Source organism: Mustela nivalis, assembly GCF_964662115.1.
Source record: "Mustela nivalis genome assembly, chromosome: 3".
NCBI classification, from domain to species: domain Eukaryota; kingdom Metazoa; phylum Chordata; class Mammalia; order Carnivora; family Mustelidae; genus Mustela; species Mustela nivalis.
Window position 1 is genome coordinate 138,452,869 of NC_139022.1, and position 22,782 is coordinate 138,475,650.

The following is a 22,782-nucleotide window of genomic DNA, read 5'->3' on the forward strand; positions in this document are numbered from 1 at the left end:
ATTTTGGAGACAATTGAGTTATTTAAAATATGGACTATATATTTGAGGACGTTGAGGTTGATTTTCTGAATCATAGTCTCCAGAGGGATATGCTGAGGGAGTTAACAGTTGAAGTATTATGATATCTGCAGTAGTTCCAAAAAAGAATGCCTGTGTGGGGGGATGAATATGTACATTCATATACAAATCCATACTTATATAATGCAGTTAGGGCCAAAAGTTAACAATTGGTATATTTAGTTCAAGGACATATTGATGTTAGTTATACCAGTCTTTCAATTGTTTCTGTGGGCTTGAAAAAAAATTTTTTTTAAGATTTTATTTATTTATTTGACAGACAGAGATCACAAGTAGGCAGAGAGAGAGGAGGAAGCCGGCTCACTGCGGAGCAGAGATCCCAATATGGGATTCTATCCCCAGGACCCTGGGATCATGACCCGAGCCGAAGGCAGATGCTTTAACCCACTGAGCCACCCAGGAGCCCAGCTTGAAAATTTTTAACGTAAAAAAAATGTAGCAGAGTATTAAAAATAATAACAACAGAAACAATCACTTCAAAAAATAAAAACAAATACATTTTAACAAGTAATTTGTTTTCTCCCTTTATCTGTCTCTTCTTTTCCTCTTCAGGTACACTGTCAGCTTCTTATTAATCACCACCCAACTGGGATTCTGCAGCGTCTATTTTATGTTTATGGCAGACAACTTGCAACAGGTGAAAAGGATCTTCTGGGCAGAGTGGGAGAAAAGCAGACAACCCACTGCTACGGCTGCATTAGCAAAAGTATAGTGTTCGGATAGAGGGGGGAAATGGTTTCATTTGTCATTTCTCATCAGTCTACATGGGGGTCCTTTCAGTCCTGTCACTTGTTAAGAGGATTATTGAGAAGTCAAAGCAACATCTGAGGAGTAGCCAGGATGGAAAAGAGGCTTGCTATAAGGTCCAATCAGAAATCATTGAGAATTTTTAGCCTGAAAAGTGTTGCTGGAATTCACTGTAGGTATCTAAGGGTTGTCACATAGAAAATGACTGATTAAATATGAGACAAATAAGCTGCGGTCCTGGTCCTCATTGCTTTACCAAGAGGCATTATGAATCAGTCATAGCGTTTTTTCTTGGCTTCATGGATAGAGGAAGCATAATTGGTTTTGTGCATTCAAACAGCCAGAACTATGGCAAATATTGCAGATGAAATATTCAAGCAGATGGATTTTGTTCAGAGCTTTCTAGTTTTTAGGACTAGCTAAAGTTAGAGAAGATTTCCTTCTGTAATCAACTTCCATTCTCTGAGTATATGAAAGGAAACCACTTGACAGGAAAGAAGAGGTTCGGTTAGATGACAAAAGGAGATTTTACGATTCTAAGAGTTTCTTATTGTCACAGTCATGGGCATCATGGGCACCACAGTTGGAGTTACCAGATTTTGGGAAAAAATATATATGTGTGTGTGTGTATACACACAACATACACACACACACACACACACATATACATATATGCATATGTATATACAAGTGTGTGTGTGTATATATACACACATATATACGTGCAACACCCAGTTAAATTGGTATTTCAATAAACAGCAGATTTGGTTTTGTTTTTTTACTGTGAATATGTCTTATGGAATATTTAGAACATACTGACTAAAAAGTTACTTGTTAATTATCTGAAATAGAAACTTAAATGGGCCTTTTGTATTTAATCTGACACTTCTAACTACACGGCCCCTCCTTATGAATACATCAGATGGTAGAAGAAGTCCACATGACCTCCAGCAACTGCCAACCCAGGAAGACCTTGGTGCCGACTCCCATCCTGAACATTCGCTTCTACATGCTGACAATCCTGCCCTTCCTGGTCCTGCTGGTGTTTATCCAGAACCTCAGGTTGCTGTCCATCTTCTCGATGCTGGCCAACATCACCACCCTGGGGAGCATGGCTCTGATCTTTGAGTATATCATACAGGTCTGTGCCTAAAATCGATGGCAGAAGGGGTTCTGAGACACCTGGGGAAGGTTAGTATCATTATGGGAAGGTGAAGGTGAGGAAGGTGACCAGCTCTGAGCTAAAGTGACATCTGTGAACGCTTTGGCCCCACAAGCTGTAAGAGATAGTTGACATCATCATTGTCGTCATCACGCTGGATAACAGGGAGTCATTTGACAATTAGTTATCGAATACCTTCTGTGATCCAGGCATGGTGCAAGGCAGTGGGTGAAACTGATGGCATATCTGCTCTCGTGGAGGTCACATTCATTTGGGGAGATAAAACTCAACTAAGAACCAACAAAAGTTGTAACAGTGGTAGGTTGACAAGGGATACATGCATGATAAAGAAATTTTATTTACTTGATGTCAAGTTCTAAACATATATTAACTCATTGAATCTTTTCAGTGGTACTATTTTGTATGTTTTATATTTTGTGAGTACTCAGCTTAGAGACAAGGAAACTGATACACAGAAAGTAATTTTTTCACTAATTTCTATCAGTTTACTTCCCAAGCCCATGCTTTGCTATTATCATAGGCCCTGAAATTCTACCATTATAGCTTCATTTCTTTGACTCTGAAAATCTTTGGGGGCTATATTAGTTTCCTACTGCTCCTGTAACAAATTATCACAAATCTGGCCTTTTAAAACAACACAAATTTATCTTACAGTTCTGGAGGTCTCACTGGGATAAAATCAAGGTGTCAGCAGGGCTGGGTTTCTTTTTGGAAGCTTATGGGGAGAATCTGTTTTCTTGCCTGCTCCAGCTTCTAGAGGCTACCCACATGCCTTGGCTTATGGCTGCTTTCCATCTCCAAAGTCAGCAATGCAAAGCTAAGTGTGTCCCACACCACCATCTCTCTAGTTCACTTTTCTGATCCCCTTTTCCACTTTTAAAGACCGTTGTTATTACACTGGACCCACCCAGATGACCCAAGATAAATCTCCTTCTTTTAAGGTCAGCTGATTAGAAACCTGAATTCAGTCTGAAAATTTAACTCTCCCTTGCTAAGTAATATAATATATTCAAAGATTCCAGGGACTAAGACAAGGACATCTTTGGGAAAGAGACATTATTCTGCCACAGGAGTCTATTAAAATAATCATTCTCTCTGCATGCATGTTGCTGCTATAGTAGAAGTGATGAGAAAGAGGCACTGGAGAGTGGGAAGACAGTGAACTGAATTCTCATCCAAGCTATGCCAGTATCTTGCAGAATAGCCTTGGGCAACTCCCTTCTCCATGGGTCCCACTTTGCCTACATGTAAAGATGTGGTAAATACATGAAAAGCACTCCTGAAGAAGGAATGAAATTCTGATCTGCCCTGCAACATGGGTGAACCTTAAAAGCATCATGCTCAGTGAGATAAGCCAGCCACAAAAGGACAGGGATTATATGATTCCACTTTATGAGGTACCTAGCATTCTTAAATTCATAGAAACAATGTAGAATAGAGATGACCAGGAGCTGGGTAATAAATAGTTGTTATTTCATGCATACAAAGTTTCAATTTGGGAGGATGAAAAATTTCTGGAGATGGGTGGTGGTGTACATCAGTGAGAATGGACTCGGTGCCACTGAATTATACACTTAAGTGTTTAAATTTTAAATTTTGTGCTATGTATAATTTACTACAATAAAAACAAAGAACTTTTTAAAAAAGATTTATTTATTTATTTGAGACACACAGAGAGGGAAAGAAACCATGAGTGCAGGGAGGAACAGAGGGTGAGGGAGAGAATCTCAAACAGACTCCCCACTGAGTGTGGACCCCTCAACATGGGGCTCAATTTTAGGACCCTGAGATCATGACCTGAGCTGAAATCAAGAGTTGGATGCTTAGGCACCTGGGTGGCTAAGCTAGCTGAGTACCTGCCTTCAGTTCAGGTCATGGTCCCAGGGTCCTGGGATGGAGCCCTGCACCATGATGGCTCCCTGCTTGGTGGGAAGCCTGCTTCTCCCTCTCCTTCTGCTACTTCCCATGCTCAAGCTTTCTCTGTCAAATAAATAAATAAAATATTTTTTTAAAACTTTGTATGCTTAACTGACTGAGCCACCCAGGTGCCCCCAAGAACTTTTTAAAGAGAAGAGGTGTGACTCAGCTCTAGCGACCTCACAGGTGTTCATGACACTCGTGAGGGCAGGTGTGGCCTAATTTTCTACCAGGCAAAGTTCAAGGATGACTCTAATACCATGGCAAAACAAATGCCCTTCTTCTCCTTCCTCTCAGGAGATTCCAGATCCCAGCAGCCTCCCCTTGATGGCAAGCTGGAAGACCTTCTTACTGTTCTTTGGTACAGCCATCTTCACCTTTGAAGGCGTCGGTATGGTAAGATGGATGTGGGGTTTGCATAAAGGATCCTTGGTGCTCTCCGGGGAAGCCAGTTGTTCCAGATGTCTTAAAATAGTAACAAGAAGTGCAGGATATGATCTTTTCCTGGTGGAAGGGAAAATCAGGAACCCATCCTGGTCACCAGCTCCTCCATGCACCACACTAAGCCTTGAAGACTGAGTGCAAATGTACTCATTAGTCCAGCCAGAGTAGGGCACTCCTGGCAATAGAGAATGGAAGAAAATAAAAAAGAGTGTAGCCATTCCTGACCCTGGGCCACCCAGAGAAGGATGTCTGTACCCGCAGATGAAGCCTGCTCCTTCACGAGGGGCCACGCTTCTGACTACCTCTTCTTTCTCAATCTTCTTTAACCTTTAGGTTCTGCCTCTCAAAAATCAGATGAAGCATCCACAACAGTTTTCTTTTGTTCTGTACTTGGGGATGTCCCTTATCATCATCCTCTACATCTGCCTGGGGACACTGGGCTACATGAAGTTTGGGTCCAACACCCAAGCCAGCATCACCCTCAACTTGCCCAATTGCTGGTATGTCCCTGCCTGCCTGTGCTGATGAGGGTAGTAGAGTCATGGGATCTGAGTCTTAGCAACAGAATGTGACATTCCTTTGGGTTGTCACTAGCACCATACATTAACTGCCAATATTGGTGAGAGGATAACATGTGGGTTTGATAATATAGGTATTGTGCATTATCTGGTTAAGCTCTCATAACAGCCCTATGAGTTAGCATGATTTTCATCAAATCCAGTTACTAGACGAGGAAGTTGCTATTTGGAAAGTCTGTATAGAACTCTCCCAGCTCACCTCGTTTGTGAGAAGCTGAAACTTGACACTGAACCTGTCTGATTCTATGGTTCAAAGACCCTAAAACAGAATGATCTGGGAGTGTTTGGGAAATACAAACAGCAACAACAAAAAGTGTAACTCCAGAATAATGATCGAGGGTCTCACAGATGGACCACTACTCAGGCCCCCAGTTCCAGAAATGGACCTAGACTGCCATTGTTATGCCCCAGCTGGAATTTAGTTTGGAGTTCTTACATTTGACTATTCATTCATTTACTCACCCACTTGTTCATCCAGGTAACGTTTTTGGGGCTGGCACACAGCATTCATCAAGTGTTAGCTATTATCATTATTCTGACAGTATAGAGTGAGTGCTTTGCAACTCAGCAGTCAGTAGAACCAAGTGTTGAAGGGCACAGGTTCTAAAACTAAGTAAGGGGATTTGCATCCTGGTCCTTATGCGACCTTGGACAAGCTACCTAATTTTACAGACCTCATTTCCATCATCAGTAAAATGGTGATAACCCTAATGCCTATGTGTATTGGCTCGGTTATTCTCTAGTAACAAACAACTCCAAAATTTCACTGGCTGAATACACACAAATGCTTAATTCTATGCTCATGCTACATGTCCATTATGGAGAGGCTGGGGCTTGGCTCTTGTACCATCCCCACTCAAGGACACAGAATGAGGAGACAGCCACTCCCTCAAATGTCAAATCAAAACATTACGGAGAGGGCAGTGAATCATGTCCTTCACCACGAAGCTGCCAAAGGAAAAGAAAAATGCCCGGTACACAGTAAGTATTCATCAAGTATTAGCTCCTGTCCTTGTTATGTTCAGAGACGAGTAGAGTGGTAGGGTCTTCAACTCCCACAAGGCCACAGCTATAAAATGTGAAAAATACCACCAGCACCGCACACCTCATTGTGTTGTGGTAATGACTGGGTGGGGTAATAATGTGGCATTTCCTTGAAGTCTTAGCTTACTTTATGCAAGTAAGATATCATTCTAATATGCTCCTCCCATTCTGGGCCATTCAGGCTGCCTTTGGCTACCTTGGGCAGGGCACATTCCTTGTGGCAGGGTCTCAGCTGGAAAACGTGGGCATCAGCTACCATGAGAACTTCACATTGGCTCTGAACCTGGCTGGCGACCAGATTCCCCAGAGGAGCCGTAGACAAATACCCCTTCCAAATAAGAAAAAGGCCAACAACCCAAGGAAAAAATGGGCATGAATCCACAGTTCACAGCCAAATCTTTTAAATGGCATTTTATATATTTGAAAAAATATTTTGTTTCCCTCATAATAACAGAAATGCCTGAAAAAAACAGAATGACATAGACCAACACACATTCACACATTGTGTTTTGACAAAGATGCCGGGAAGCAAGCTTTCCAAAAAGCTAGGATAACGAAGGGGAAATATGTCAGTAGCTATCCTAAGTTCAAATCACATGTACTTTCAGCCAGCATTTTTACCTCTCAGGGTATATGCTAATGTGCATAGATAACTATGTAGCAGGATATGTTTTGCAGCATTGTTTACTAGCAAAAGACTGGCAATAATCTAAATATCCTTTAACTGGGACTGGTCAAAAAAATTATAGTGTATCTATGCAATTGGAATATTAAGCATCTATCACAAAGAAGAGCCAAATCTATGTGTACTGATAAACAATCTCCAAGAAATATTTAATGAAAAGAAATGGAGCTCAGCTGTGTGCAGAGGATGCTATGGTATGTGTGTAGGTGTACCTAAATTCAGTATAAGGTTTTTTATACACTGATTATTTTTGAAACGGCTACAGGAAAATTCTTAGAGGAGTTGCCTATGGAAAGAATGGGAATCAAGGGTGGGAGGGAAGCTTTTCACTCTATGACTTTTGAACTAGGAATTTTACTCTATATAAATAGAGCTTTTCAAGAAAGTAAAAGAATAAAAGGCACAGGTGCCTGAGACTGTACAGGTCTAATGAGTCAGAATATCCAGGAATGTCACTTTTAATGAGCTTCCTGGGTGGCTCTGATGGCAGGTCAAGCCTGAGCCAGTTCTGTAACTCAGTGATAGGTACTCAGTGATAGGTGTACCAGTACACCAGAGCAATGAGTGAGTCCTGAGTGACCCTGCCCAGGAGCCACATCAAATTTTACTTCCTATCCGTCTGTCTGCAGGCTGTACCAGTCGGTCAAGCTGATGTACTCCATCGGCATCTTCTTCACCTACGCCCTCCAGTTCCATGTCCCAGCCGAAATCATCATCCCCTTCGTCATCTCCCAGGTGTCAGAGAGCTGGACACTGTTAATAGACCTGTCTGTCCGCACAGCCTTGGTCTGTCTGACCTGTGAGTAGGATAAAAGGGCATTCTTTCTCCAAAGCTATGGCTGCTAGTCACACTGGCATCTACCCCACTATCACTGGCTCTGCCACTTACCTTCTTTGGACCTTGGTCAAGATAACTTCACCTTCCTGAACCTCAACTTTCCATCTGAAAAATGGGCTTACACATGGAATGTATCCTTTGGCAGGTTTATGGGAGAAAGAAGTACCATTCACTCAATCATACTCTTATGTGCCTCCCAGATGCCAGGTGCCATACTGACATTGCCTTAAACTCATGACAGCCTAGCATCATAATATTACCAACTGGAGGAACAGTGGCCCAGAGAGTTTAGGTAACACACTCAAATCATAGAGCTGCTAAGTGACAGAGCTGGGAACTGAGCATCGGTTATATAGCACTTAAGTCTGCTTTCCATCGTGCGCCATATTGCCCTCTATTATAAATTAAGATCAAGTCCCTATCATAAAGTAGCCTTCAACTGTAGGAGAAAACAAGGGATGATTTGTCAAAGTCTTGGCGATCATTTTTTGGGGTGCAACCTTTTCTCCTCTCCTCCTCCCATATTCCTTCCTTAATGCTTCCTTCATTCATTGATTCACTCATTCGTTCTACATTAGTCACTGTTGTAGATGTGAACAGGGCTGGAGAATTTTTTCTCTGAAGTTTGTCCAGGGAAAGAACATCAGAAAAGGTGCCCCATGAGGAAAGAGGGAAAGAACTAGGGACGTTTTGCCTGGGGAAGTGAAGGCTTGGGAAACTTTTCTATCTGTCCTCAAACACCTATGGTATATATGCAAGAGAGAGAAAATTTAGCCCTAAAGAATCCAGGAGTCGGAGATTAAAGTTGAAGAAATGAAGTTTTAGTTCAAGGTCAGGAGAAACTGTGTAATTGTTGGAGCCTTCCAGCAGAAGAATATGCTACCAGATGCTATGCACCACATAAATGGATTTCTGGAAGCAGAAACAACACACCTGCTGGTTTAAGGTACTACAGAGTTTCTGGTCTGTAACAGGACACTAGGGACCTGCAGCTCTATTGTTTTGAGATCATTCCTAATAGGAAGGGTCTAGCTTGAAGAGAAAACCTGTACACAGGTTCAGGCCACTTGAGATCAGGGAAGACAGTGCTACACAGAGCTGACTGTCTAATGACAGGCCCCATTTCTGTTACATGCCAGATGACCACTTCCTCCTCCTTTATTCAGCAGTCAATTCCATTATCTTTCATTCATTCAGCAGTCATATGTTGAGCACCTACTATATGCCTGGCATTGTGCTAGGCACTGGGGATACAATAATGAATAATAAAGAAGACATGTTGCGTAAGAAATATATGCAAGGAAATAATTACAACACATTGTGATGAATGTTAAGATGGCACGTAATGAGGTACCATACAATTGTTAAGATAAGAGGATACTCTGAGAGCACATTAGAAGGTCCTGTACTTTAGCCAAGGCCAGATCAGGGAGTTCTCTCCAGGGGAGTGATATTTCAGTTAAGACCTAAAAGATAGGGACACCTGGGTTGCTCAGTTGGTTGAGCATCTGCCTTTAGTTCAGGTCATGACCCCAGAGTTCTGGGATGGAGCCCCACATTGGGCTCTCTGGTCAGCAGTGAGTCTGTTTCTCTCTCTCCTCCTGCCCTTCTGCCTGCTTGTGTTCCCTCTGGCTTTCTTTCTCTCTCTCAAATAAATAAAGTTTTGTTTTTTTTTAAAAGACCTAAGAGATAAGTAGAAGATAGATGGAGAAGTGAAGAATGAACCACATTAGGAAGGAGGCTGTGCACAGAACTGAGGCAAGTACTTACATACAGCCTCTTAGAAGAACTAAAAGTAGCGGGGAGTGATAAGACATGAAGCCAGAGCACCTGACAAGGCCCAAGTTGTCAGAGACCTTGTGCTAAGGAGATGGACGTGGGGAGCCATAGAAGGTCTATGAGCAGTAGGTTGGTATCACCAGATAGGATCTTTCTAGAGAACTCATCCAGACTGCCTTATATTATAGCTTTCCATTAAAATATTTTCTCTGCCCTGTCAGTGTGAGGTGTCCTGGAGAAGAGATAGATTTTCTCTGTGCCTCCTCCAGTAAGCAATTCATTAAATATCTGAGAAGGGAAAGCTGTGGACCTGACCATCCCATCAGAGGGGTGACGAATTCTCAACTGCAAGAGTTGATGTGTCTCTCTCATTCTCTGAGTAGATGTGTTGCAGCAATTTCAGAAAGAGGTGAGGTTTTCTTTAAATCCAGCAGGCTAGTTTGAGTGTTTTTGTGGACAGTTTTTCCCTAATTTGTTCATAGGAAAATCATACAGTTGTGCAAAGTGAAATCATATATGTGGTATAGTTATTCACTCATACATTATTGAAATTGGAATCCCCTAGAAAATCCATGATGTCTGTTCATCATCTGCAGGAAAGATGGAGATTTAAGACCATGGTGTTTTAGATGAGATGGGGAGGGAGCAACTTATTGCTATCTTCATGTATTATGTTCTTTTTAGTTACCAGAATCATTCTAGGAGTAGGAAAACAAGTCATTCAGATTCTGACAACCAAGCCATCTCCCATTTTTAAGTCATTCTTGCTTCTAGATAGTGGCTGTGCTTTGTAGAGTAGTACAAATTCACAGTAGATTCAGTGTCTGAGTAAGAGCATCTATGATGTACAAGTTCTTTCATATGCAAGGGATGCAGCATAGACAAGTGGAAGGGGCTTAGACACATTTCAATGGAGTCTCATCTCAAAGCATTTGTGACCTTGACCACATTCCATGTCCTTGGAGCTCTAGATTCCCCCATCTCTTGAATGAGAAGGAGATAATAGATGCATGGTAGAGGAGCCCTTCCTCTTTTATGTTTTAGGTAAAACATAAAAGAAAAGCATCTATATTGGTCTTTAAAACAGCAGGGGGAATCCAAAACCACAGTGTCTGACCTACTGCTCTCATCTGCAAGGGATCCCTTGCCTACATTTCCAAAATGATCTGGCATCCATGGGATTATAAGGCTCCAAAGAAATGTTTGGTTTCTGAATTTTCCTCTTGCAGGAACAATCAGGGATTCTAAGTTTCTTCTCTCTCTGCAGGTGTCTCGGCCATTCTCATCCCCCGCCTGGACCTGGTCATCTCTTTTGTGGGCTCTGTGAGCAGCAGTGCCCTGGCCCTCATCATCCCACCTCTCCTGGAGCTCATCACCTTTTATGCTGAAGACATGAGCTGTGCCACCATTGCAAAGGATGTCATGATCGGCATCCTGGGCCTTTTGGGGTGTGTATTTGGAACATACCAAGCCCTCTATGAGTTGATCCAACCCATCAGCCAGTCCATAACCAATTCCACAGGTGTCTATGCATAATCATCTATTTTTATTCTAATGGCTCTCCTTTCCTCCCATCCCCAACTTGACTTTCATTGTGGATGTTATATACATTCATCAAACCCCAACATCTCTATATTAATTAGCGGCTTCTTTATCTTTCCATGAGAAATGTACATGAAACAAGTCAGTACTCCTACCTCTCAGACTATGCCTTTTTTGGTTTTGGATTTCTTTGGAGGTCTTTTGTACCTATGAACCAAAACCACATTCAACCATTTGTACCATCAGCCTCATGTACTGGGAAGAGGGATGCCATTCGCCCATGATATCCCTGGAAACAGACCAAGCATGAATGTAAATGCAAAAGCAATTTTTTCCTAAATTTGCTTCCCTTAAAGCATAAGGTTTAGAGAAGTATATGCTGGGGAAGTAAGGTTTTCTATTTGAATATTCTTCTAAGTGGAAGAGTCACAGACAGAACAAAAACAGAACTTATCAGTAATTTTATCCAACCATTTGGCTCTGCCACTAATTTCCCAAGGGATCTTGGGCAAGTTCCTCCCTCTCTCTGTCTCAGTTTTCCCATCTATGAAATGATAGACTGGACGAATTGGTTGTTAAGGGTTCATCTAGATACAACATTCTGAAAGTGAAAAAAATAATTTATCTTTCAAACCACCTGTGTGAAAATCAAAGTGTTTGCCATCTAGCAAGCCATATTATTGCCCTGGAGATATGGGCCTACCAGAAATAAGGTAAGGAATACAAACATAATTCTTAGCAATCTGTTGTAGTGGTGACTTCCCTACCTAGAAGACATTACCTCTTTCTCTCTCTCTTTCTTTTTTCTATCATATCCCAAGGCCACTTAGAACTATTTAGGCTGAAGAGGCTGTGCAATTTGTGCGAGAGAAGGATTTCATCATGTGCAAGGACTACTGACCTACTTAACAAAAATTAGACCTAGTATTGGGAAGGGTTTTTGAAAAACAGACAGTCTTGTACTCTGCAGATGGGAGTATACATTGTTATGGCTTTTCTGAGGGACAATTTTATAATACATAAGTTTTTAAATATGTGGCCCTCTGACCCACTAGTCCTGAGAATTTATCCTAAGAATATTTTGGGTTTGCAAAAATTTATGCAAAAGGAGAGCTTGTGTTTTTTATAATATTAAAAAGTTGGAAGCAAACATCCAACATTAGGTTATGACTCATCCAAAATAAAATGGTGTGATGCTGCCACACATTGAAAAGATGCATCTATTGATAGGCAAATATGTTTGTAATTGATCAGTGGGAAAAAGCTTGTTTATTAAAAACATTATGTAAACCAAAACTAGACAAAGACATTATGAGAAAATAAAGCTACGGATCAAAATATTTCATGGACATACATGTAAAAATTGTAAGGAAAATTTTAGTAAACCAAATCCAACAATATATTAAAAGGGTAATGTGTCATGGCAAAATGGGATTTATCCTAGCAATACAGGATTGGTTTAATATTTGAAATCAGTGTAATTCACCATTACTAACAAACTAAAAAAAGGAAATAATCATCTCAATAGACACAGAAAAGCATTTGGCAAATCTAACATCCATTCCTAATATAAAACTCCCAACAACTAGGAATAGAAGGGAATTTTCACAACCAGTAAAAAGCATCTATTAAAACCTACAGCTAATGTCGTACTTGATGGAAAAAAAAAAGGAATGCTTTCCCTGAAAGAAAGATCAGAAGCCCTTCAACACACTAGTGGATAACGAAGATGTGGTCCATATCTACAATGGAGTATGATGCCTCCATCAGAAAGGATGAATACTCAACTTTTGTATCAACTTGGGCAGGACTGGAGGAGATTATGCTGAGTGAAATAAGTCAAACAGAGAGAGTCAATCATCATATGGTTTCACTTACTTGTGGAGCATAAGGAATAACACGGAGGACTTTGGGAGTTGGAGGGGAGATGTGAGTTGGGGGAAATCGGAGGGGAAGACGAATCATGAGAGACTGTGGACGCTGAGAAAAATACTGAGGGTTTTTGAGGGGAGGCATATTGGGGAGTTGGGTGAGCCTGGTGGTGGGTATTAAGGAGGGCATGTATTTCATGGAGCATTGGGTATGATGCATAAACAGTGAATCTTTGAACACTGAAAAAAAGTAAAATAAAATAATAAGATCAGAAGCAAATCAGAGATGTCTACTCTCACAGCGTCTATTTGATATTGTGTCAGATACCTAGACAATGAAATTAGGCAAGAGAAAGAAATAAATGGCATCCAGATCAGCAAGGAAGAAAGAACCATCTTTATGAAGATGGCATGCTATACTCGCTTCAGCAGCACATATACTAAAAATGAAGATGGCATGATACCAATGTAGAAAACCCACTGGAATCTACAAAAAAGCTACTACTAATTGGTTTACAAAGCTTCAGGACACAAGGTCAGTTTACAAAATCCAATTGTGTTTCTCTGTACTAGCTGAGAACAATCAGAAATAGCACGCACTTAAAATTGCATCAAAATATGCAATAATGGGGGATAAATCTGATGAAAAATATGAGGCACCTGTTAAAGACTATAAAATATAATCTTTATAAAGACAATAATATATTACTAAAAGAAATTAATGCCTAAATAAGTGAAGAGACATACCTTGTTAATGACCGAGAAGACTCTGTGGTTAAGATATCAATTCTCAGCAAATTTGGCAGGATTTTTATTTTTTTTTAAGTTGACCAGCTGATTCTAAAATTCATACGAAAATGTAAAGGACCTAGAATAGCCAAAATATTTTTGAAAAAGAACAAAGATCAAGAGCTAACACTGTCTGATTTCAAGAATCATAACAAAGCTATGGTAACCAAAACTGGTGTTGGTGCCAAGACAGACGAGTACATGAATAGATCAAAATAGAGTCCAGAATAAATTCTACCCATATGTGGGCAACTGATTTTTGACAAAGGTGCAGAGTAGTGGGAAAGGATTGCCTTTTCAAGAAATGGAGCTACAGGGGCGCCTAGGTGGCTCAGTGGGTTAAGCCTCTGCCTTCGGCTCAGGTCATAATCCCAGGGTCCTGGGATGGAGTCCTACATCAGGCTTGCTGCTAAGCAGGGAGCCTGCTCCCCTCCCTCTCTTTCTCTCTCTCTGCCTGCCTTTCTGCCTTCTTGTGATCTCTCCCTCTCTCTCAAATAAATAAATAAATAAATAAATAAATAATCTTAAAAAAAAAAAAAAAGGAATGGAGCTACAAAAATTGGATATCAATATGCTAAAAAAAGATCCATATTTTACATTATATATATTAATCAACTCAAAATAGACCTATGGACATTTGGCCTAAATATAAAACCTGAAACTATAAGATTTTTAGAAGAAATCATAGGGGATAAATTTTGTGACCTTGAGTTAAGTGAAAATTTCTTAGATACAACACCCAAAGCACAGTCCGTTAAAGAACAAATCACTAAAGTGGACTTTGTCAAAATTAAAACTTTTGCTCTTCAAAGACACTGTTGAAAGGATGGAAGGAAAAGTCACAGTCTGAGAAAAACTTTGCAAAGTTATGTCTAAGGAAACACTCATACCCAGAGTACATGAAGGACTCTTAAAGTTCAGTGACAAGGAAACAACTTTGCTTTTTTTTTTAAATAGACAAAGCTTTGAACAGACCCATTACCAAAGAAGATATGTGGCTGGTAAATAAGCATAGGAGAATATGTTCAACATCATTAGTAATTAGGGAAATTCAAATAAAAGTCATAATGAGATACCACGATATATCTAAAATTTAAAAGATGGACCCTACTAGTGTTGGCAAAGATGTGGAGGAATTGGAACTCCCATAAAAGAAAAGGAAGCATATACCAGTAAAAAGACTGGTACATAAATATTCACGATCGCTTTATCATAGTAGAAAATGCAACCTGTTTTGGCGGGACAGAAAACAAATCTGGTTTCTGAAAGGGGAAGGGGGTGGATGGAGTGAGTGGGAAGTATTACAAAGGGGCATGAGGAAACTTTCGGACGTTATAGGTAATGTATTCATAATTTCGATTGTGAGGACGGCTTCCCAGGGTATGTATCTCAAAACTTACCAGTTAAACGCTTTAGATATATGCAGTTTAATATTAGCTATACCTCAATACAACTGTTAAAAATAAAATGCGAAGCATGATTCCATGTTGGTTCTTTTTTAAAAAGAGGTCATTTGCATACAGTCAAGCAATTTTAAAGGGTATGCAGAGCATAAAATGTTATAGGAATTTTCACCAAGTTGGTTGAGTTAGGAGTGAAATTTTATGCTATTTTTTTTTTGCTTGCTTGTGTTATTGTATTTTTAACAGTAATGTATTGATTTTACAACTAAAGAAACTTTATGTAAAGGGAAATTTTTTTTTAAACAGTTGGGCAGTTTCTTTTTTTTTTTTTTAAGATTTTATTTATTTGACAGAGAGAGATCACAAGTAGGCAGAGAGGCAGGCAGAGAGAGAGAGAGAGAGAGGAGGAAACAGGCTCCCCGCCGCGCAGAGAGCCCGATGCGGGACTCGATCCCAGGACCCTGAGATCGTGACCTGAGCCAAAGGCAGCGGCTTAACCCACTGAGCCACCCAGGCGCCCTGTAAAGGGAAATTTTAATGATGATTTGTTTCACTATAGTGGAAACACAATGTCAAAAAAACTTTTTAAATTATGTAAGCACAAATGTACAGTATAATGAATACTTAGAGGCAATGTCACTTTTCTTTTTTTTTTAAGATTTTATTTATTGATTTGGCAGAGACAGAGAGAGAGAGAACACAGGCAGGGGAAGGAACAGAGGGTAAGGGAGAAGCAGGCATCCCATAGAGCAGGAGGAGCCCGATGCAAGACTTGATCCCAAGACCCTGAGATTATGAAATCATGACCCTAGCCAAAGGCAATCATTTAACCAACTGAGCCACCCAGGGGCTCAGTAATATCACTTTCAACCTTCCCTTCTATAACGTGATTGATGCTATGGAACACCAGGAATCCCAGCGGAGTTAGGAGAGTTCCCATCTTCAGTCATCATCCATTACGAATAGTCAGATGTCAAACAGCAACCTCTTAGAAGAGATGAGAAGTAGCTATGAAAGAGGGGGCGGGTAGAGAGAAGCATCCTATCACTAGATAAGAAAGCTATAAGCCAATAAAAAAATCTTTGCTCTTTTGAGACTCAGGCAACAAGTATGGAGAAAGGCTTTGGGGAATATAGGGAAGACTTCCTTTAGAATACAGGGCAATAAAAATGCAGGTTGACAGTGTGGTTTATGACCTTGAGGTAGGAGATGGTTATAGACCATGTTGAGATTCTAATGGAAGTCATAGATCTTCCTTCATAAAATTCACATATATGTGCACATGCTAAGATCTACGTGCAATTTCAGGCACAATCACAAAGTCCATGACGCTAATAGACCCTGGGTTGCAAAAGAACCTCTGGGAAAAGGAATGTAAGAATCTCTGCGTCTCAGAGCACTGAATAGTCTACAGATAGTGGATAGCCAACCTTGGCACTAGAGTTTGCATGCAAAGTAAAACAATGCAAAACAGATTAGGGAGGTAAGTCACCAGACAATGAACGTCCCGCATCATGTGACTGGCGCAACACGTGCTATCTGATTGCAACCTACATTCAGATCTTTAGATCACTGAAACTGGCCATTCCAACTGCAACAATGCAGGCTGAATTCTCCCCACTTCATTCTTGCCCCCACCCCCGACCAGGACCTTCAGAAATGTTTCCCACTGTAGTTCTCTGCTGGACAAATGTGATCAGCCTTAAAATGACAGAGCTGAACTTCAGATCTTCAGCAAGCCCCCTGAAAGAAGGAGCACTTAGAGAACTGGGATTGCTACAGAACTCAAGTCGATATTGCTAAAGCAACACAGGCTCTGCCTGGGTGGGTGGCGTGGTGGGCAGCAGAAGTCACCCACGTGAAAATAGAGGCATCCAGAGTTGGTTCCAAGTGACCCAAGTGCAACCATTTATAAGTCACAGTGCCCCGGCAATGAAACTGAAAGGCAAACTCCTAAGGACGCACAAGATTTGCTCTTGGCAAAGTGTCCAGGCTGACTCAAACCTCCACAGGAGAGCCTCAAGCAAGTCCCTGAGTTCAAAGATTTAAAAAAAAAAAAAAAAATGGGTGAGGGGGCAGAACTTCTGCCTGGTATGCCTATACCACGTGAAAGTGAAATTGAAGTGATATGACTCCTGAAAGGGAAGATCTTCAGGAGGACTTTAACTTAAGAAGCTGGGCTTATAGGTCACGCAGATAAGCTACCACACAAGAAAACTCGGGCACTGTGTCACGGGTACAATGTATACACTCTGATTGCAATCAGCACTCTGAAGATCACCGATAGGACCCAAACTGATCAGTCTAGTCGCAACAATGGAGGATAAACTCTCTGTTGTCTGGGCTGCTTTGGCAAAAACTGGGACCCACTTGCAAGGCCCTGGGTGAGCTGGCCCCTCCCCACCTCCCCGGCTTCTTTCTGCACCAGCAGCACCTTTTCTTTCCAGTCCTAACAGCCCTTGTCCGGTTCCCTAAACACACCATGCACCCCCTTGCTGCAGAACTTCCCCATACACTATTCCTCTCATTCCCTGATCCATTCCTCCTCATTTCTCGGATGTCAGCTGCCACGTCCTCAAGAACACCCTCTCTGATTTCATGCACCAACCCAGAGTCTGTAGTCCCCAGGAACTTCTATCTCGTAACACACCACAGTTGTGGTATTTACTTGCATACATTTGTCTCCCTTGCTGGGCTGAAGTGGCATGAGAGCTAGCTCATACCCTCTTTGTACCTCAAAATGGAACCTTCAGCTATATATTTTTACAACTTTCTATTTTGAAAAAACTTAAAGGTGGCAAAAATAATACAGAGTTCCCAATACACCTTCCGCCTAGCTTTCACTAATGTTAACGTCTTACAGAACCTTAATGCAATGATCAAAACCAAGTAATTGACATTGGTGAAATCCTGTTTTGGGGCCTTTTTCTAATCCAGCATTGAATTCAAGAGCCCACAGTTTATTCTCTCTGATCTGTGACCGTTCTTCAGTCTTTCCTTATTGTTCATGGCCCCACACTTTTGAAGAATACGGGGCATTTATTTGGTAGTGTCTCTCAATTTGGGTTTGTCTCTTTTCTCCTCACTGAGGTTAACCCATTTCTTACAATACCACACAAGTCTCATTGTGTTTTATCAGTGCCTCATATTGGGAGGTACCCAAGGTCAATGTCTTATTATTAGTGATGTTAACTTAGTGATTGACATTTGGTTAAGGAGGCGCCTGACAGTTTTCTCACCATAAAGTGACGATTCTCCCTTTTGCAGTTGGTATCTTATAAGAACCTTGAAACCATGAAAATCCCATTTTGTTTTGTTTTAGAGAGAGAGGGTGAGCACACGAGCTGGGATGGGGAGAGTGGAGAGAGATGGTGAGGGACACAATCTCAAGCAGTCTCCCCACTGAGTGTGAAGCCCAGTGGGGGGCTAGATCTCAATGACACTGAGATCATGACCTGAGCTGAAATCAAGGGTCCATGGTTTAACCTGACGCACCCACGTGCCCCATAAAATCCTGCTTTTGATCATACTTTGACCCAATAATTTTAGCGTTCATAGGTGTTCCTTGTTATTACAATGTTATTTGCCTAATGGTGATTTTTTTTTCCTCTTCCCAATATTCCTTCTATATTTCACTGGGATTCTAACATATATGGACTCGTGGATTTTTCTGTATTTAATGGATTAGAATACATTACTGTCATTATTTATTTTATTGCTCAAAATGTCCTAGATTTGGCCATTGAGAGCTCCTTCAAATTGGTTTCCATGTCCTTTAAGTATGCCCCCACGCTCTCATTATCCACACCATGTTTCGTTTTTCAATCCTAACATACGCTTATTTTCAAAATTTCTAACCCCTATTCCTGTGAAACACAAATTAATTCGACTCCAATATTTGTGTGCAGATCCATTGGTCTTTAGCTTTATAGTATCCCATCAAAACACTGTAACTTCAGTTACTTATCTTTCTTACTCACCTTCGTCAATATGGTTGCATTCTTCATGTGAAATATGATATGTTTGTTATTGTTTGTATTCCATATTGAATTCCCCTCATCTCCGTGATGATTTTAATCCTGTTCTGGGTATGAGGAACATTATTATGCGTCTAAGTCACAGTTACACAGAAGTATCCCACCCCTTTTGTCCTCTATGCCTTGTTATCATTTCGCCCTCTTCCCCCGATACTCTTACCTACCCTCTGTAAATAACTACTCTCATCAGTCCTGGCTCCTCTTTACAAATGAGCAAATGCATGTGTATTTATTTATACCCACCCCTTATTTCTTAGGTGAAAAGTAGCACGTTATACTTCTCTCTTTGCCTTTGCACCTAACACTATAACCTGAAAATAACAATATATCAGTTCAAAGATCTTCCTCATTCTTTTTAAATTAATATATAATGTATTAATTGTTTCAGGGGTACAGGTCCATGATTCATCAGTCTCACACAATACACAGTGCTCACCACAACACATACCTTCCCCGGTGTCCATCACCCAGACATCCTAACCCTCCCACCTGTTTCCACCCCCAACCCTCTATCTCCTGAGATTGAGAGTCTCTTATGGTTTGTCTCCCTCTCTGGTTTCATCTTCTTTCATTTTCCCCTCCCTTTACCTATGACCCTCTTGTTTATCAAATTCCTCACATCAGTGAGATCATATGATAATTGTCTTTCTCTGATTGACTTGTTTCACTTAGGAAAATACCCTCTAATTCCATCCATGTAGTTGCAAATGGCAAGATTTCATTTTTGATGGCTGCCTAATATTCCATAATACACACACTTGCACATGCACACACACACACATATACATACATATATGTACCTACACACCACACCCTCTTCATCCATTCATCTGTCGATGGACATCTGGGTTCTTTCAATAGTTTGGCTATTGTGGACGTTGCTGCTATAAACATTGGGGTGGACATGCCCCTTTGAATTACTACATTTCTATCTTTGGAGAAAATACCCAGTAATGCAATTGCTGAGTCACAGGGTAGCTCTATTTTCAACTTTTTGAGGAACCTCCATACTGTTTCCAGAGTAGATAGACCAGTTTACATTCCTACCAACAGTATAGGAGGGTTCCCCTTTCTCCACCTCCTCACCAACATCTGTCATTTCCTGATTTGTTCATTTTAGCTATTCTGACTGGTGTGAGGTGCTATCTCATCATGGTTTGGATTTGGATTTCCCTGATGCTGAGTGATGTGGAGCACTTTTTCATGTGTCTTTTGGCCATCTGGATGTCTTCTCGGCAGTAATGTCTGTTCATGTCTTCTGCCCATTTCTTGATTGGATTATTTGTTCCTTGGGTGTTGAGTTTGTTAGGTTCTTTATAGATTTCAGATCGTAGCCCTTTACCGATATATCATGTGCAAATATCTTCTCCCATTCTGTTGGTTTTCTTCTGGTTTTGTTGACTGTTTCCTTTGTTGTGAAAAAGCTTTTTATCTTGAAGTCCCAATAGTTCATTTTGCCCTTGTTGCTTCCTGTGCCTTTGGCAAGGTGTCCAGGAAGAAGTTGCTGTGGCTGAGGTCAGAGAGGTTGCTGCCTCTGTTCTCCTCTAGGAGTCTGAAGGATTCCTGTCTCACATTTAGGTCTTTTATCCCTTTTGAGTCTATTTTTATATATGGTGAAAGGAAATGGTCCGGTTTCATTCTACTGCATGTGGCTGTCCAATTTTCCCAATACCATTTGTTTGTTTGTTTGTTTGTTTGTTTTAGAGATTTTATTTATTTATTTGAGAGAGAGAGAGACTGAGAGAGAGCATGAGAAGGGAGAAGGTCAGAGGGAGAAGCAAACTCCCCATGGAGCTGGGAGTCCAATGCAGGACTCGATCCTGGGACTCCGGGACCATGACCTGAGCTAAAGGCAGTTGCTTAACCAACCGAGCCACCCAGGCACCCCCAACACCATTTGTTAAAGAGACTGGTTTCTCCCCCCGCCCCAATTGGATATTCTTTTCTGCTTTGTTGAAGATTATTTGACCATAGAATTGAGGGTCCATTTCTGGGCTCTCTATTCTGTTCCATTGATCTATGTGCCTGGTTTGGGGCTGGTACCGTACTGTCTTGATGATGACAGCTTTGTAATAGATCTTGAAGTCCAGAAACGTGATGCCACCAACTTTGGTTTTCTTTTTGAACAACCTGTAGCTATTCAGGGGTCTTTTCTGGTTCCATACAAATTTCAAGATTACTTGTATCATTTCTGTGAAAAAAAGTTGAGGGTATTTTGATAGGGACTGCATTGAATGTGTAGATTGCTCTAGGTAGCATAGACATTTTCACAATATTTGTTCTTCCAATCCATGAGTGTGGAACTTTTTTCCATTTCTTTGTGTCTTCCTCAGTTTCTTTCATGAGTATTCTATAATTTTCTGAGTACAGATCCTTTGCCTCTTTGGTTAGGTTTATCTCTATGTATCTTATTGTTTTGGGTGCAATTGTAAATCAACTCCTTAATTTCTCCTTCTTCTGTCTCATTGTTGGTGTACAGAAATACAACTGATTTCTGTGCATTGATTTTATATCCTGACACTTTACTGAATTCCTATATGAGTTTTAGCAGTTTTGGAGTGGAGTCCTTTGCGTTTGTCACTCAAGCTGTCATATCATCCGCAAAGAGTGAGAGTTTGCTGATTCAAATGCCTTTTATTTCTTTTTGTTGTCTGACTGCTGAGGCTAGGACTTCTAGTAATATGTTGACTTGAGTGATAACAGTGGACATCGTGTTCCTGATCTTAGGGGAAAAGCTCTCAGTTTTTCTCCATTGAGAATGATATTCACTGTAGGTTTTTCATAGATGGCTTTAATGATATTATGTACCCTCCATCCTACACTGTGACAAGTTTTAATCAAGAAAGTATGCTGTACTTTGTCAAATGCTTTTTCTGCATCTATTGAGAGGATCATATGGTTCTCCTCCGACCTTTTTTTTAGGATCATATGGTTCCTGACCTTTCTTTCATTAATGTAGTGTATCACATTGATTGATTTGCAACTGATTTGGGTCAGCAACATGTGCTGACCCAACATGGCAACCCAGGAATAAATCCCACTTGGTCGTGGTGAGTAATCCTTATACTGTACTGTTGGATCCTATTGGCTAGTATCTTTGTGAGACTATTTGCATCCATGTTCATCAGGGAAATTGGTCTGTAATTCTCCTTTTCGATGGGGTCTTTGGTTTTGGGATCAAGGTAATGTTGGCCTCATAGAGTTTGGAAGTTTTCCTTCCGTTTCTATTTTTTGAAACAGCTTCAGAAGAATAGGTATTAATTCTTCTTTCAACATTTGGTAGCATTTTCCTGGGAAGCCATCGGCCCTGGGCTCTTGTTTGTTGGGAGATTTTTTGATGACTGCCTCAGTTTCCTGACTGGTTAGGGGTCTGTTTAGGTTTTCTCTTTCTTCCTGTTTCAGCTTTGGTAGTTTATACATCTCTAGGAATCAATTCCATTTCTTCCAGATTGACTAATTTGTTGACATATAGTTGCTCATAATATGTTCTTATAATCTTTTGTATTTTTTCAGGGTAGGTTGTGATCTCTCATCTTTCATTCATGATTTTATTTATTTGGGTCTTTTCTCTTTTCTTTTTTATAACTCTGGCCAGGGGTTTATCAGTCTTATTAATTCTCTCAAAGAACCAGCTCCTAGTTTTGTTGATCTGTTCTACTGTTCTTTTGGTTTGTATTTCATTGATTTCTGCTCTAATCTTTATGATTTCTCTTCTCCTGCTGAGTTTAGTCTTTATTTGCTGTTCTTTCTCCAGCTGCTTTAGGTATAAAAGTTAGGTTGTGTATGTGAGACTTTTCCTGTTTCTTGAGAAAGGTTTGTTTTATTGGTATATACTTCCCTCTTAGGA

The 22,782-nt window shown here is 40.6% G+C and overlaps 1 protein-coding gene across 6 annotated transcripts in view; it reads left to right on the top strand.

Moving 5' to 3' along the window:
* The window catches only part of SLC36A3 (solute carrier family 36 member 3), a 50,666-nt gene that overhangs the window by 13,569 nt on the left and 14,315 nt on the right, over positions 1-22,782 (top strand). For 3 of the 6 annotated variants that reach the window (XM_082726189.1, XM_082726191.1, XM_082726194.1), the window contains 6 exons: positions 631-715; positions 1,748-1,966; positions 4,223-4,321; positions 4,703-4,869; positions 7,306-7,475; positions 10,561-11,006. In XM_082726189.1, the coding sequence (XP_082582315.1) occupies positions 631-715; positions 1,748-1,966; positions 4,223-4,321; positions 4,703-4,869; positions 7,306-7,475; positions 10,561-10,829 (1,009 nt within the window). In that variant the 3' untranslated portion in view covers positions 10,830-11,006. Of the gene's footprint in view, positions 1-630; positions 716-1,747; positions 1,967-4,222; positions 4,322-4,702; positions 4,870-7,305; positions 7,476-9,194; positions 9,281-10,560; positions 11,007-22,782 lie in introns of those variants that run through there. The other 3 variants (XM_082726190.1, XM_082726193.1, XM_082726192.1) reach the window with 3 other exon arrangements.